Below are 16,280 nucleotides of genomic sequence, written 5' to 3'. Positions count from 1 at the left end.
AAAACCTCCATAATGCTCCTCAAAATCCTCTATGTATAAATTATTATGAAAATTGCCCCCACGGAAAATATCTGCATTGATTTCTAGCCATATCTCATCAGCCTGTTACCAGCAGCCCCCCAAAAAATATAACACCACTAACACTACAAATATTCACTCCTGAGAAAGTGAAAGGCCTGGGTCAACAGGTCAAGATTAAAGTTCAATGGCACTCACCACCAAACACATCTCCGTTCTGGTAGTTCTTCCCTTTCTGGGCTTCCTCTTCATTTTGAACAGTGGCAACATGCTTGGCAGAGGCACAGCCCATAGTCTCATTCGGTCAGCTTCAGCCGGGCTGAACTGCAAATCATCTCTACAGACACAGGGACATTTTTTTTTTCTTTAAACCCAAAGACAATCCACCTTCCTGCTGAGTTGGTCAAGATGTGTGCACCTGAAAGGACAGAAAGATAGAGATGAGAATGAGGGAAAACAAACCTGTATCTCCATGTGTCGTTGTGCTGTGTGTGATCAGCAATGCACTAGGATTCCGGTGTGACCCCTCCCCCCAATACTGGGGGAGCACCGGTGCTAAAGGAGGAAATGGCAACATGGCCCATTTTCTTCTGATTCTCACTCAAAGAGCAGGACCAAAGGCATGCCCCCTGCACAACACATGGCTGAACTTTTTGAAGGAGGTAACAAAAAACGCGTACTTGTTTGTTCAAATATATATTTGAACACTACTCTTTGCTATACATACAGTGCATATATGTTTGCTAATGTTCTGGAATCTCAAAAGCCTTCAGAGTAAAATAAAGGACATCCATGATATCAACAGCTCAAGAAACTGGGGAAAAATTCTCCATCTTCGCCCTCCTGCCTTGCAAGCCAGCTCTTCTCAGATCCTCGTTTTTTTCCAGGAGGAAGTGGCCTTCTTCCTCAGGCTGAAATACGGGCTAATTTATATAATTTCTAGTGGGTTCCGTAAGGAACTCCATATTTTATTTTACCTGAGGTGACAGTGTTTTGGAAGATAAAGGAAGGAGATGGGGGCAAGGATTCAAACTTATTGTTGTCCATTTTCTGCTTAGCTAGCTGAATGCTTTAAGGTTTGAAAAGATGCAGGAAAGTCAAGAGAAAACAAGGCAATTGCCCACCTCTTATCAGAGCCTTTGTACCTCTATTGGGCCACTAATAAAGACTGAAAGAGAATTTATGGATAAACCACAAAGGAGATAACTCTAGTTAACTTAGGTAAATATACATTCCTCACCCCACCCAAGGTCGCTCCCCAAATTCTCAGCATTTGCTTTTTATTTATTTCATTCCCTTATCATCCTTTTCCAGCCATTCCAATCTTGTAGACAATTTATTACAGTCTCTAGGTGTTTCCTTTGGATATCTTCCCACTCCTTTTTCTCCATCCCTCCCACTGTAGTACAGGCCCTTACCTCCTCACACCCAAGCAGAGCAAAAGAAGTGTCAAGTCATGCACTTGATGCTATGGATTAGCACCTACATCCCCCTACTCACCTGCATCCCCCTACTTACCCCTCCCCTTTGTGAACAACTGATGTTTCTCAGACTCAGAAACAGTGCTACAGAAACTGAAACACAGCTGCAGGCCTCCTTCCTAGTGCTCTAAGGACACTCGTGGACATAGAAATCTAATCATTTAAGCCATAAATTCTCAGCAAAGGGGATTTTTCAAGTTAACTCAACACTGAAAGGTAATTCTAAATCAACCTCAAAAACAAACTCAGATAACAAAGGTAATGATCTTAAATGAAGCCAAGCAAATGCAAATTGCAATATCAACTCTATGGCTGTAACACTAGTCCTATCTTTGTATAGTTCTTCATACTATTTTCTAGCACTGATTCCATCAAATCAACTACAGGAAGTATAGGGTTAGTTGGTCAAGCTTTACCTAAAAGGAAGATTTTTTTATTCCCTAGATAGCTAATATTTGTAGTTTCTCTACAGGATTGGATAACCTCTTGTTAACATATGTTCATATTTTTAAAGCTATATGAAGGACACACTCACACAACACATTTAGCAGTAATGTCATTAAAGCTACAATATTTTGATTTGATGGTCTATCCATACTGATCTATATATAGCTCAGGGGCCTGATGGGGGAAATGTGCATTAGGGAGGCATTTTTTAAAAATCTACACAATGTAGTGTAGGAGTGCCATGATAGGTTTCACAGGAATCTGTGGCAATTAGAATTTAAAAAAATAAAAATAAAAAAAAACAAAAACACAAAACAGATGAAATTATGACTGGGCAAAGGCAGGCATTCAAAGAGGAAGTAGTATTTTGTAGAGACTTAAAAGTTTGGTAGAAATCTGGATGGCTAAAAGGACAGTAACACTATCCAGACATAAGGAACTGCCTGAGTTAAGATAGGACGTGGAAGTGCACAAGTGAGAGCGTGCATGCGCGTGCATCCGTCCTCACCCTCGTTTGGTGAGAGGTGGGAACAGGGCAGGGCAGGGGACTGCTCCAGTGATGCTTTGTGAAGGGCTTAGAGGAGGCCTTGCTCACTTTATCCAACTTAAAGATGAGGACGTCTCTCTGGTGCAAATTTGAGCACACTCTGAGAGATATTAAATTAGTAGTGCAGAAACCCATCTGTCAACCTATCATGGTTTCTGAAGAAACATCACTGACATGTGAGACAAAAAGAATGAGAGATTGAATGCAGTTCCAAAGGTGGAAAAAGGAGAAGAATTCCTCTCCAACCAAGAGGCTGCCGAGGGTTGTTGAGGCTGCCGGGCATTCCAGGCCAGCACTTTCTCTGAGGCGGTGCCCCCACTCACTCCTGCCTCTAGCATCACCACGTAAGGTAACAGGTGTGGCCCCCAGAACCAAGTCCTCACTTTTCAAAAAGGAATGTGGGGGAAATAAGCTCACACATCCACAGGAAAGCAAACTGAAGTGGGAGGGGAAACCTCCCGCTCGCCTCCCCGACTCCATCGCCACCTCTTCAAAAAAGTGAAAGTGGGAAGGAGAGTGGGACAGCCTGACAAAATCCCTTGAAGGGATCCAGGGGCAACTTGACAACTATCCTCTCTGGGAGTCTCTCTCGCTTTTCTCTTCCTTATTTCTAAATTCCTGTTAACAGCCTCATGCCACCTAAGAAGTTAATGTAAGAATCTAAGATGTGAATTATCCTTTGCTACTATCCCTGAAAAGCATGGTGTGGTGTTTCTTCAGGATTTTAAAAGTTGTGTTTGTATCAAAGACTCTTACTTGAATTTAAAAAGTTGAAATCACACGAAAATCAAACTGCAGCAGGCTAACAAATATAAAACATGTTAGAATGAATTTTAGGAGGACTTCTCTATTATTCAGGCATAAAGGTGAGGGGCATGTTAATAAGCAGATTAGACAATTCAAGTGATGATGAAGGAAGCTTCCATTTAATTATATTTTTAAAAAGGCACTAATGGTCGATAGGAGTTCTCTCCAAATCCTAAGTAGGTAGAGATTGTTTTTGAAAAACACACACACTAGATTATACAACAGTAATTTAATGAATGGTATTTTCAAGTCTTACAACTTCATCAGAATTTTAATATTTTCCTTAATATTTTCCGCAGGGAGCAGCAGGGGGAGAGGGAGACAGAGAATCTTAAGCAAGATCTATGCCCAGGGTGGGGCTCGATGTGGGGCTCGATCTCACAACCCAGAGATCATGACCTGAGCCGAAATCAAGAGTCAGATGATTAACCGACTGAGCTACTCAGGTGCCCCAATATTTTGCCCATTTTGAAGGTTATATTTATGAAGGCATTTAACAGGCAGAAGATACCTAATTTCATAAAGTTAACCACGGATCAGTAGGGAAAGCTTTTTACTACATCATCTGGATTCTGCACATAAACAATTATCCAATCATCCATTCATTTGATCAACAAACACTGTAAACTAACAAGTGTCTGGCAAGCATGGGGTACATAGAGATACGGGTACAAGATACGGTTTTCCTCCTTATTCCCACAGAGTATGAATACTTGGAGAGAAGATATCATTAGAAAGACCAGTTTCACACCAAGTGTCGTTTCAGCTACTGCAGGTCAAACCCAGGAAGAAAGGTGAGTTCACCCCACAGGCACTTGACTCAGAGAGGGAATGTCAAGAAAGGTCAGCCTTAAGGCCTGACCACAGATAAAGAATCATCTTTGAAACACCCCTCCAGTATATCTCTCTTTCATAGCCTCATGTAATGTCAAGGTTTCATTTCTATGGAAAATTCTCTCTTTGACTCGAGTCCCACAAAGACCTCAAACTGAGCAGACCCTCAGAAATGTACTCCCAATGTCTTGCCATGGTAATCTGCTCTAAACACTTCCCTTTGGTCTGTCCTATCCCTCACAGAAACCCTAGCATTTTTTTTTAGCTTCCATCTTGTCTTTGGCTTTGCTCAGTTTCTCTTCGCCAACCCCCACACCCTCTATTCACACCCCTTCCTGAAACCACACCACTCAGAGAGGTAAGTCTGATGGTGCAGATGAACATGCCAAGACCATGAAGCTGGGTGGAGGGGAGTCTCGTTTTCACATACTGTTATTAACAGCATGCTATTTCCGAAGTCAGATCACAGTTTAAGAATTAAGCTGAAGTATCTCTTTGCTGTCTGATAGAATCTTCTAATAATACCAAATCCCACTGAGGATGGTTTTAGAAAACTAAATAATCTATATGATAGGATCATCAGTCACCTTTAAAATCACGAGATCCAATTAATTGCCATGGTTTTCTGTAAAAGTCTCCCCAAATGGTAGTATGGTTATATTATCCTGTACCATGAAACTAGACATAATCCCCATCCACAATGCTATATGCTAACTGACTTTGGGGACCACTTTTTTCTTTTCTTTTTAAAAAGATTTTATTTATTTATTTGACAGAGAGAAAGAGGCAGAGAGAGCACAAGTAGGCAGAGTGGCAAGCAGAGGGAGAGAGAGAAGCAGGCTCCCCACAGAGCAGAGAGCCCCCTGTGTGGGACCCTGGGATCATGACCCGAGCTAAAGGCAGACACCTGACCGACTGAGCCACCCAGGAACTCCTGGGACCATCTTTATAGGATATTTTTCCTTTGATAAAGTACATTTGCAAATTGGCGAGTCCAATTCAAAAATTTTAAAGAGGACTAAAACATGTATAGCCATGCATGTTTGTAATTCCTCTCCTTACACTATGGTTCAAGCTCTTTAGGTAATGCTTTAAGTATCACTACAGGAATTACTGTTAGAGAACACTCCACATTATAACACTAGAAAGTTCTTTTCTATATACAACGAAGCCTGTTGCCTTTCTATGAACACATATTCCATACATGGGATATATTTGTCCTTTTATAAGTAAAGATTACAGATTATTGTGGCTTTTTCCCCAATGCCAGTGATTTCTCTTTATTTGTATTTTATTGTTTTCTGCTTTATTAAGGTATAATTGACAAAACTGAAATATACTGCAAGTGTTCAAGCTCCATAAAGATGATCTAACACATAGGCTGTGAAAGGGATCCCACCACTGAATTAATTAACACATCTAGCACCTCTCATAGTTCTCTTTCTTCCTCCTTCCCTCCCTTCCTTCATTCCTTCTTTTCATAAGAACACTTAAGTTCTACTCTCTTGGCAACTTGCAACTATAAGATACAGTGTTAATCTACTACAGTCACCATGTTCTATATTAGATTCTCAGATCTTATTCATCTTATAACTGAAAGTTTGTATCCTTCTACCAACCTCTCCTTATTTCTCCCACTCCCACTCCCCTGTCCTTGGCAACCACCATTATACTGTTCCTGAGTTTGACTTATTTTATTTTTAGATTGCATATATAAGTGATACCACGCAGTATTTGTCTTTATTTTACTTAGCATAATGCTCTTTAGTTCATCTGTGTTGTTGCAAATGGCAATATTTCTTTCTTTTTTAAGGCTAATATTCCAGTGTGAGAGTGTGTGTGACATTTTCTTGATCCATTCATCTACTAATGGACACTTAGGTTGTATCCATACCTTGACTCTTTCAAATAATGATGCAATGAACATGGGGGTGCAGATATCTTTTTGAGATAGTGATTTTTGTTCTCTTTGAATATATATCCAAAAAAGTAGGATTGCTGATGGTCTTTCTCTTTAACTTTTTGAACTGGAAGCATAGTTTCATCAAAAAAACTAATCTGGGGGCACCTGGGTGGCTCAGTCAGTTAGGTGTCTGCCTTGGGCTCTGGGTGTGATCCTGGGGTCCTGGGATCGAGCCCTGCATCAGGCTCCCTGCTCATCAGGAAGTCTGCTTTCCCTTTCTCTCCCTCTCCCTGCTTGTGCTCTCTCTCTCAAATAAGTAAAATATTTTTTAAAAAAACAAACCCTATTCTTATAAAATTAGGAAGAAAAAATATACAAATTCTGTTTGAGAAAAACCAAAGAGATATCTGACCTTTTTCCAAAAGAGGAAAAACATGGGAAAATATTTCTATTGACATAATATTATGGATAATTTAACTTTCCATCAATCAGTTAAAGTCTTTTTCATTTTGGATGAAAAAGCCAAAAATATTATAGACAGTTTCCTTGTCAAGAAAGATACTTCTAAAAAATGAATTAAAAGTGAAAAGCTCCATAAAGAAATCCTAGGCCAGAAAGAACATGAATGTACCACATGCAGCTTGGAGGATTGGAGAGAAATCAAATTCTGATTGAAAGGGTATACAGAGAGCTATGAAGTCAGCAGTTAAGAAAAGGATATAGCCACATTATTAATAGATCAGGAGCAAAGTACCCCTTTTTTCCCTCTGATTAAAAAGGGAAATCAAGACAAGGCAACATCTAAAAACTCCTTTCTTTTATTAAAGAAAGAGCCAACATCTAAGCTCCATAAAGAAAATATATATATATAAATAACTAATCAGTCTGTTTGCCCATCTGCTCTGCTTTGCTATAATGAGCGTTAATACAGCAACCCACTGGGTGGGGGGGGGCAGCCTAAAAGTGATTTCTAATCTTCAAGCTTTGGTATCCTTGGGCTTCTGTTAACACCATTTCACATTTCATTGTGGATGTTAAAAATAATACATAAAGAGATGTCACATTTGACATGAGGGTAATCTGGGAAAGTCAAATCTTCTTACCAGCAATTGCTGGCATCACAGAAGATATTCGTTCCTCATCTCACACTCATTTGGTGGCACGACAATCAACAATATGCCATTAACTCCAAAGAAACAGGAATTTGGATGTCTGCTTTCTTTACGGGAAAATTCTCACTTCCATAAATAATAATTGTGTGGAGGTGTATCAAAAACGTTAACGATAATGAGTCCTGTGCAAGATGACACACTTCTGCAGGACCTGGGCAGTGAAGTGTGGGGGTAAGGAGGCAAGGCAGCAAGAGCAACACAGCTGGAATGAGAATCCCAGCTCTGGTCTCGCACCACACACATGCCTGCCTCAGGACCTAGGCTGGGCTTCATCTCTCTGAGCCTTTCTCCTTGATTCCATGATCTACCTGAACATACGTCTGAGGGATGCTCAGGATGAAACTGCCACTTACAAAAAGGCCATTTGTTTTGTTTTTATCTAGAGTCAATTTATTTACAAACTTTGTTTTCAAAATTTACCCAGTTAGGATATCCTTGCAAGTCTGAAACCTGCAAAATTTTGAGAAGCCCTACGAAGTCTGTGATTATTACCAATGATATTTGGGCCTGAGGGTGTTGATTTCAATTTTATATAAAGTGGAAAAATAAACAAAGCTTAGCTCTCTTATGTCCTCCTCTCTATCCTGCCTTTAATGAATAAAAATAAAATTTAAAAACATTTCTTGTAGGGAGCAAGCTTAAAAAAAAAAAGCTTGTAGAATAATTGTTCATCATCTAAGGATTAACAGGTTTGGTGCCTTTATCCTACACCTGAAAATTCCACTCATGTGTCACCTGTGTATGTTCACACAGTTCATGCATGGCTGATACTATTTCTGGGAAGCCGAGAGAGGAAAAGAGCAGATCCTGATTAAAGTTATCCACTCACACTAGGGTGAACCTAAGCAGAATTACGCTGTTTCTAAATTTGCTCCTCAGTGAGCAAGGCCAATAGCAGATAATCCAGGACTCAGGGGTTCTCTTTCTTCCTTCCATATTTAAGACTCAGAATACCAAGGGTATGTGCAGGAAGTTGCCAACCTGTGTCACTGGGAACCTTCTGTACCATGCCACCCATGGCTGGGATCACAACAGCTGTGTTGCTTGTTCACCATGTCACTTGAACCAAATCTGTGTGATTTCCTTGTCTGTATCCTAAGAATAACAATAGCAGCTCCCTCTCTTTTTTTGGATTGTTCTGGAAATCTAGGTAGGTAATGAAATGCTTGGAAAAGCACTTATAAATGCGAGGTGATATTCTTCGAAGCATACTTTGCTATGCCAGGTGCAGGACATTACTATTTAGGCACACTGGGTGGAATCGGTTTGCCCAGAGGGTTCCTATAGGTGGCCCCGGAAAAATGAGAGAGAACAGATGATAAGGGAAAGATTAAAAAAAAAAAAAATCAAGAAATAACTAGAAAGTGAAAGTTCAAATTACTAAATAATTCTAAAGAATTATACTAAAGAAGCACAATTTGATTTTATCCTATGTCAGTGAATCATGATCCTTCGTAAAGGGCCAAAGAAGAACATACTGATCTGAAATGCTGAAATATGTTATGAAGAACAGATAGAAGAACAGATAGGATTCCTGCTCTGGAAGGACGAGCATTCAGAGAGGGCTAACAGATCATAAACATAATAAAGTAAAATAAAATTCCAATACCTAATGTACACTGCAGGAAAAGAAGGGATCAGAGATGTTCTTGAAATTCATTGGATGTTTCAATCTAAATTAGTGCTGTCTCAGCTTTATTTTATGTAACAAGAGATGGAGAAACATCCATATAACGTGCAAATCTTAGCAGACCCTCGGTAAGCATTTACTGATGAGGAGGACAGTGGAACAGATGTCATGCCAGTTTTGAGCTGTTGATCCTTTTTAACACCATGAACTACAACAGAACTGCAGCTGGATTAATCCCTCGGAAATCTGAATGCTACTTTCATGGTGCCAAGGGGGCAAGAGCTGAATGCCTCTGAGCCTGGTCTGATGTGCACATTGGAAAAGCACGTATGGTGTTTTCATCCCTGAATTAGAAAGCGTCAACTTTCACACAAGACTAGTAGGTTCCTCATTTCTATTCAATCTCTAAACTTAATGCTGACTCTAACTTATGTGGCATATCTCAGCCTTAAGATGGTTACTGTGGAAGATAAATGGAAACAGGACTAATAGACACAAGAGATATGAATTATCTAATCACTAGAAGCAAACGTGAGAATTATTTAAAAACAAAAAAGTCTGCTTATGTTTTCTTTGAGCACTTTGGTACTATATTAAAGTATGGATATATTTAATATCTTCAGAATTATAAATACTTTTGACAAAGGAATGTAGTAACACTCTGAAAAGCGCTAAATAGACGTTAAAAAACGGCATTTCCCTCAAAATCTAAACATACATCCCTCTTCCCTCCTAAAATAGCCTCTTTTCTCCTTTTTTTTCCCCCTCTCCCTACTAAAATAAATGAAATCATCCCTGAGAAACTGGTGCAAACTCTAGCCTAAGAGCTCTCTTTCCCTGGGTGTGGCTTCAGGCCACAGTATCCCAGGTCTGAGAAGTGAGCAATCAATGATCCAGTGATGGAGGAAACCCATCTCTCTCCAACCGGGCAGAGAGCTACTGAGTGAAATGAGCATCCCCAAGGGACAGCAACTCTGCCTTCAGAACCTTCCAGTTCTATCCAGAACAGCTCAAGATTTGGAAGTGCCCTGAAAAGTTAGAGAAAGCAAACAGATAAAATCACCTCATTGGTGAAGGACTTAATCTCTCTCTCTTCCTTATGCACACACATGCCTACCACAAGTTGTAGAGATGCAAAGACTATACCCAATATTTTATGATTTTGTAAGGGAAAGGAGTTGTGTAGCTTTGAGCAAGTTTTTTACTTCACGGTGCCTTGGGTGCTCATTTATAAGATGGGGTAAAAGTGCATGAACCAAGACAGCACCTGACAATTAGTAAAGAATCAATATGTGATCTTATTGTTGTTATCATCACCATCATCATTATTTAATAGGATGGAGATGAACTTTCTTTTGAAAAGATTTTATTTGAGAGAGAGAGAAGATGGTGAGAGAGCACGAACGAGAGGCAAGGAGAGAGAGAGAGAGGGAGAAGCAACTCTCTGCTGAGCAAGGAGTCAGACATGGGGCTCGATCCCAGAACCCTGGGATCATGACCTGAGTCAAAGGCAGATGCTTAACCGACTGAACCACCCAGGTGCCCCAAAGGTGTTAAAAACTTTAAAAAGAAAGGGGTACAGGCAAAAGAGACTAGAAAGGAGAAATGGGAAGAGGTAAGAGGTTAATAGGGGAAACTCGGTATCTCTTAGGCCCCGTACCAGAGATAACCAGGCAGATGCAAGCAGATGCAAGCAACACAGACAGAACCAAGAGACAGCAGTGCTATAGCAGGAGAAGCTCCTGGCTTGTGTGCAGCACCTGCAAAGGAAACCCTGAGCAGTGCCCATATGTCTGCAGTGTTGGAGGTAGCGAGGTCAGCTTCTGTGTGGCACACATCCCAGGGCTCTGAAGGCCAAGGCTGTTGTGTGCAGACAAACTGAAAGGTCAGTGAGCTCTCCCAAGCTTTGCCACAGCCTTGATGATGTGCAGCTCTCATCTTGCTGCTGTTTGGTGTTTACGTGTCTGTTTGGTGTTTACTCCTTCACCGGGTAGATTTCCAAGGTCACAACCATGTCCTAATTATTCCTATCTTCCCTCCAGTATCAGACACACAGTAGGTCTGCAACAGATGTTGAACTAATGAATTCTCTTAGAAACCTTTTTTAACAAAGAGATGTCCCGGGGTTTAAAGGAAGGGTGCTCTCCTATGCCCCAGGCCCTAGGTCCTCTGCATGGACAGTGACTTCTTCAGTACATCACAAGAACTACAGTTAAAGATGCTCGTCTAAGCCATCAAAGACAATTTAAAACTATGTTCAAGGGACACCTGGGTGGCTCACTGGTTGAGCATCTGCCTTTGGCCTGGGGCATGATCCCGGAGTCCCAGGATCGAGTCCCACATTGGGCTCCTTGCATGGAGCCTGCTTCTCCCTCTGCCTGTGTCTCTCTCTGCCTCTCTCTCTCTGTGTCTCTCATGAATAAATAAATGAAATCTTAAAAAAAAAAAAAAACTATGTTCAAAATCTACTTCCTTAAAAAGACAAGAAAGAAGTAATGTATAATATTATACTAGTATGATGGAATTTTGAAAGCTTTTGGCATTTATATGGTTGGCCCTAATATGCTTTGGAAAACTATGCTATTTATTTATTTCAACAATCATTTTGGGGGAACTTGTTTAGTTCTTAACATTCCACTAGGAACCAGAGATTCCAAAATGGGTAAGTCAGCTAGACCTTGACGCACATTTTCTGACTTTCAGTTACAACCGAGAGATGGTTAGCAGTGTTTTGAAAACTCATCTGTTGGAAAAACTAAGGTATTTTGGGTTTTGCTGAAATTTAAATCTTTGATTAACATTCCACTGCAAAGAACTATTTAAGAATAATGTCCTTACAAGGCCAAAAAATTGAAGTTATAAGTATTATTTTCAGGTGGAATAAATGAATACCCCCCTTAACCTACTGAGGTGTTGTGTGGTTTTTTTTAAAGGACATATCCATTCTCATATTCCTCTCAAGAAATCCAAGAGACATTGGGGATCTTCGATTTTTGCAGAGCTCGGCCAAAAACACATTTTCTGCAATTATCTCTTTAAAGAAAACAAAATGTTAAAAAGCTGAAAGACTAGACCCAGAGGACAAAGCAAAGTCAGTTGAGTAATGGCCACTTCTTTCTAATGCACCAGCAGAAGCCCTCTCCTGCCCCTCACAAGCTCACTTTGGACTCTACACTGAATGTACCTACCACCATTTCTGTGACATGTAGTAGGTTTGAGGTGTGAAATGTAAAAGGAAGGCAAGAAGCTCTTCCCTGGCTTTGATACTCTTCTTCAGCCACTAAACAGCTCTGAAACAACAGGTAGGGTTATAAGCTATGAGCTATTATGACCTCGTAAATGTTACCAAAATTTGCAGTCTACTCTATAATAATTATTTTAAATCAGCCCAATGTTCCCCATTTGAAGTAGTATAATTAGTGAACACAGTGTTCTTTCCTACTTGTTCAGCAAAGGGTACTTAGAGGAAGCAACCGGAGTATCACATACTCAGCAGGAGTGGAAAATGAGGGCAAGAGTAACAGGACTGGGGCCCACCAACAGAAGATCGTTGCTGAGCATCAAGATGTATCAGCCAGTACTCCTTAGCATTAACACTCTCCCAAAAATCTGCATTCAGTTCCAGTCTGACACATGGAAGTTTCAAGTCTTCATCTGGATGGAGAACTAAATACATGGCTTGATGATAAATTGTTTAATTTGAGAAAGGAATAGCAAAGTAGGTTACAATTAGGATTTGACCACATTCTATTCTAACAAGGCCTTTGACCGCTGTCCTCTCTGTGGGACCCCCAGTGCATGGACAGGCTGAGGCAGTTGTGGTCCCAGATATGACAAAGGCACATCTGGCAAGCTGCACAGTATTCCTGTATCTGGATGGATTGCCACCCCATTATCACCTCTATTACAATCATTGCCACAACCACCCTAGGAACAGTACTACAAAAATAAAAGACATACATTTTTCAAGGTCTCCCTGAAATCCTTAGAGAGTTTTCGGGAAGGATCCAAATTAAAATTTGTACTTGTAGATTACTTTTTGGACTCAGCCTCTAAATCTCTCCTTTATTCATCAGGCTTTCCTAGGCCATATCTGTTGTTTGTTTTTTGCTTTTTTGAGAAAGAACTCAAAGGGCAATGTCCAGTAGACATCAGGATGGTCCTACTAGCAGTTTTAAAATATCAGAACATGATTAAAATTTTTAGCAAAAAACTCTACTTCTTATAAATTAGTTATTATCTCATTACTTTTCTATAATAAAGACAAATTAATCTTCTTCAAGCACTGTTTCTGTCAGATCCTTCCTCTGTTTCAAAATCCTCCAGAACTCATTAATGCTTTGGTGGTAAAGCCCAAAATACCTGGACTTTCAAGCAGGCATATTCTCAGGGACCACTGAGGTCAAGGTTTCTAAATTTACAAATGAGAGAACTGAAGGGCAAAGTTCCACCAATGGGACTGAAACCTGCTGAACCACTGTTGTCTCTTTCTACGGCTCCACGGTTACTAGCATCCTCTTCATCACACCAAGTGGGTCTCACAGACTGTCCATCTTCCTCAATATTCTGCTCACATACCAACCTCTTTCCATCTGCTTCAGCTCTAACTGTTGTAAGAAGAAGATTCCACATCATTCCATGACTTCCTTCCATTTTCTCTCCTAAATCTTACTTCTAGAGTAAATTATTTGGTGTTTCTTAGACATCTCTCTCTGCAAAGACACTAAGTACTTTGAGGGAAGAAACCGTCTCCTGTATTTGTCTCCCCTACTATTGGTGTGTGTGTGAGAGGTGCACTGCTAGGCAGATAGTACGAACTCAGTAAACCTTTAAGACAGCAAGCGGCAGGCTATCTTTGTCCCCCTACCTCTGCACCTGTTATCCCCCTGGCTAGAAAGCTCTTCTTCCTCACCTTTGCCTAACTTATGCTCTTCATGAGCTGTCCCTTCCAAAAGGTCCCAGTGCACCTGTGAATTCCCCTTCATGGCACCAATAAGGGTGAAGGATATTCTCAATTCCTAATTGCTATCCCTTCCACAGGTCTGGAGAGCACATGCCTCGTGAGATACAGGCTGTGTTTCTTGCTCCCTAGTGTATCCCCAGCTTTTCACAGCACTTCATTCAAAATATGTGCACAGTGAATAAATAATAAATGAATGTATCCACAAGAAAGTTTAAACTCCTTCTCATGGAAATCAAGGGTTTCTATAGGTACACCTTGCTCTAGCCAGTCTCGTCTTTAGCTACTATGCCATGGACCTATTTTCCTAGTCTAACTCTAATTACCTCTCAGTTAGAAGGTCTCACCTCAGATAGAAAGTCCTCCCCATTAATCTCCACCTGTGATACAAATTCTACCTGTCTTTAGGGTACAGAACAAGTCTTGTCACCTCTGAGAAACCTTGCCCCAGGCCACATGGATCTGCTCCTTCTGTAAGCACATCAGCAGGCATGCACATGACCATTCATGCATCCATGTTGGGACACATCCAGTCATCATTCCATCTCAGTCTAATGTGGCCTATGGGAGGCCTCTCCCTCTGAAGGCAGCACTGAACTCTCAGGAAAGAATCATATACACAGCTTTGGGACATATCTTGTACTGTTGTTTGATACTGTTTAATTTTTGTGCATTTTGGTCTTGCCATCCTAATTCATTTTTGACTTTCCTTCAAGGCAAGCCATGCTTTCGATGTCTGATCCTGTGCAGTTCTTGGCACAAAGTAAAAGGTTAAACAAATATTTGTTACCTGACATGTTGGCTAGAAAACAAAAGTGTGCAGGATGACAGAACTATAGAAATTATTAAAAAAAAAAAAACTTTTGCCAAAACTGCAGTTGAACATTTCTGATTATTAGAGGCTGTTTTAAAAGGTCAAATGTTGGTTGTATAATTATACCATAATTTTGTAAAATTACTCTCTGAATAAAGGTTTTTTTAAAATAGAAACATCTATATGATAAAAAATTACAAATAGAAAAGGAAATTTAGTATAAACTAAAAAATTTTTAAAAAGGAATAAAAAAGGGAGGAAAGAAAAACATACCCAAGATTGCCACCCTCACCTCTTCCTCTAGATCAGGAAGATTGGCGGCAGCATCCACAACTGAATCAGTTGACTTTTATTACAGAGTCTAGGTCATGACTGAGTTCACATAATGACTCTATAAAGGTTGGCCCAACAGCTCTGTGAACATGAGCAAAATAATTCTCCCAACGTTGCAGGGGAAGAAAGGGGAGGAATCAATCTCTTTCCTAGTTTGCCATAAACATTTCCTTATAATTATTGTTTGATGTACTGTGTCTAACTATTTAGTTTTATTTATTTTAGATCTCACCATACTTTCCTCCAAAATATGTGCAGCAGCTGCTTTCAACCATAAATAACAATTTTTAGAACACAAATGCTCTGTTCAGGGTTCAGCAATTCAGGGTTCAGTAACCTAGCAACAGAATGTCAAGACCCCCTAATCTATATCCTCAAGTGCCCAATAGCCACATACCCCCAAGACCTGGGACTGTAAAATGCTGTTCAAATCAGGTTTCGCTAATCACAAATCGATATTGGCCAGCTCAGGAAATAAAACAAAATGCCTTTCGCTGGTATCCAAAAGCCCAGTGTCAAGGAATAGAAATAGTAAAGGTACACATTACCAGAATCTAGTGGCCACGAAGTTGCCAATTGAGATTTGGCCCTGGGAAAAGCCAAATTAGCCAGTATCTGTAACCCTTTACCAACCAACACCTCACGTATTTTTATATATAAAAGGTTGAACACATGTTCTTAGTGGAAATGAAAAAATGTACCCATTACCAGGAACATTTTGTCAGGTAAAGACTTAGACAAGGAGGAGAAAGGACACTTTGATGTTTTACTTTAATGAAATAATGAGAGTTGCCTCATCTCCAAGATGTATTACAGGAAATAAAATGAAGACTCAGGTCTTCCTCCTTCCTATTTAGTTTGTTTCTGCCATTATATCCACCTCGTTAATGGACATGGGCTTCTAGGGGCATTTGTGCTAAGGGTCCCTCATTTCTTAAAAAGTATACATATTTTACTGGTTTCTCTTCCCTACCCAATAGTGAAGGTCAGGATATAGGAAAGCAGCTTCACAATGTGTTTTTTAAATCAACCATCCCAGCAGTGGCAAAAATAAATGAAATGTGGGAGGCTGTTTATTTGTATGTCAAAGGGAAAGTGAAATTCTCTATAGGGTGACACAATCATTTGTTTTCCCCAATGAAGCAAACAAATCAAATAGAAATAAAACAGGAGCCACCCTTCATCATTCATGGTATAATGAGTTCTTGCTAGATTAACCATTCTCCTTCCTTGTTATACTCACTCCAAAAAAAAACAGATGTACAATGACATCAGCAAAACAACCAAAGATCATCAATCTACAAGACAGGAAATGCAGCAGCCAGACTTGCATT

The 16,280-nt window shown here is 40.1% G+C and overlaps 1 protein-coding gene across 5 annotated transcripts in view; it reads right to left on the bottom strand.

Annotated features, from left to right (window-relative positions):
- The window catches only part of C7H1orf21 (chromosome 7 C1orf21 homolog), a 215,443-nt gene that overhangs the window by 138,385 nt on the left and 60,778 nt on the right, over window positions 1–16,280 (bottom strand). For all 5 annotated transcript variants that reach the window (XM_025430075.3, XM_025430076.3, XM_035719196.2 and 2 more), the window contains one exon: window positions 217–436. In XM_025430075.3, the coding sequence (XP_025285860.1) occupies window positions 217–310 (94 nt within the window). In that variant the 5' untranslated portion in view covers window positions 311–436. The remainder of the gene's footprint in view (window positions 1–216; window positions 437–16,280) is intronic.

This window comes from Canis lupus, chromosome 7 (genome assembly GCF_003254725.2).
Source record: "Canis lupus dingo isolate Sandy chromosome 7, ASM325472v2, whole genome shotgun sequence".
Taxonomy (NCBI): domain Eukaryota; kingdom Metazoa; phylum Chordata; class Mammalia; order Carnivora; family Canidae; genus Canis; species Canis lupus.
This window is presented reverse-complemented; position numbering and strand designations above follow the sequence as displayed.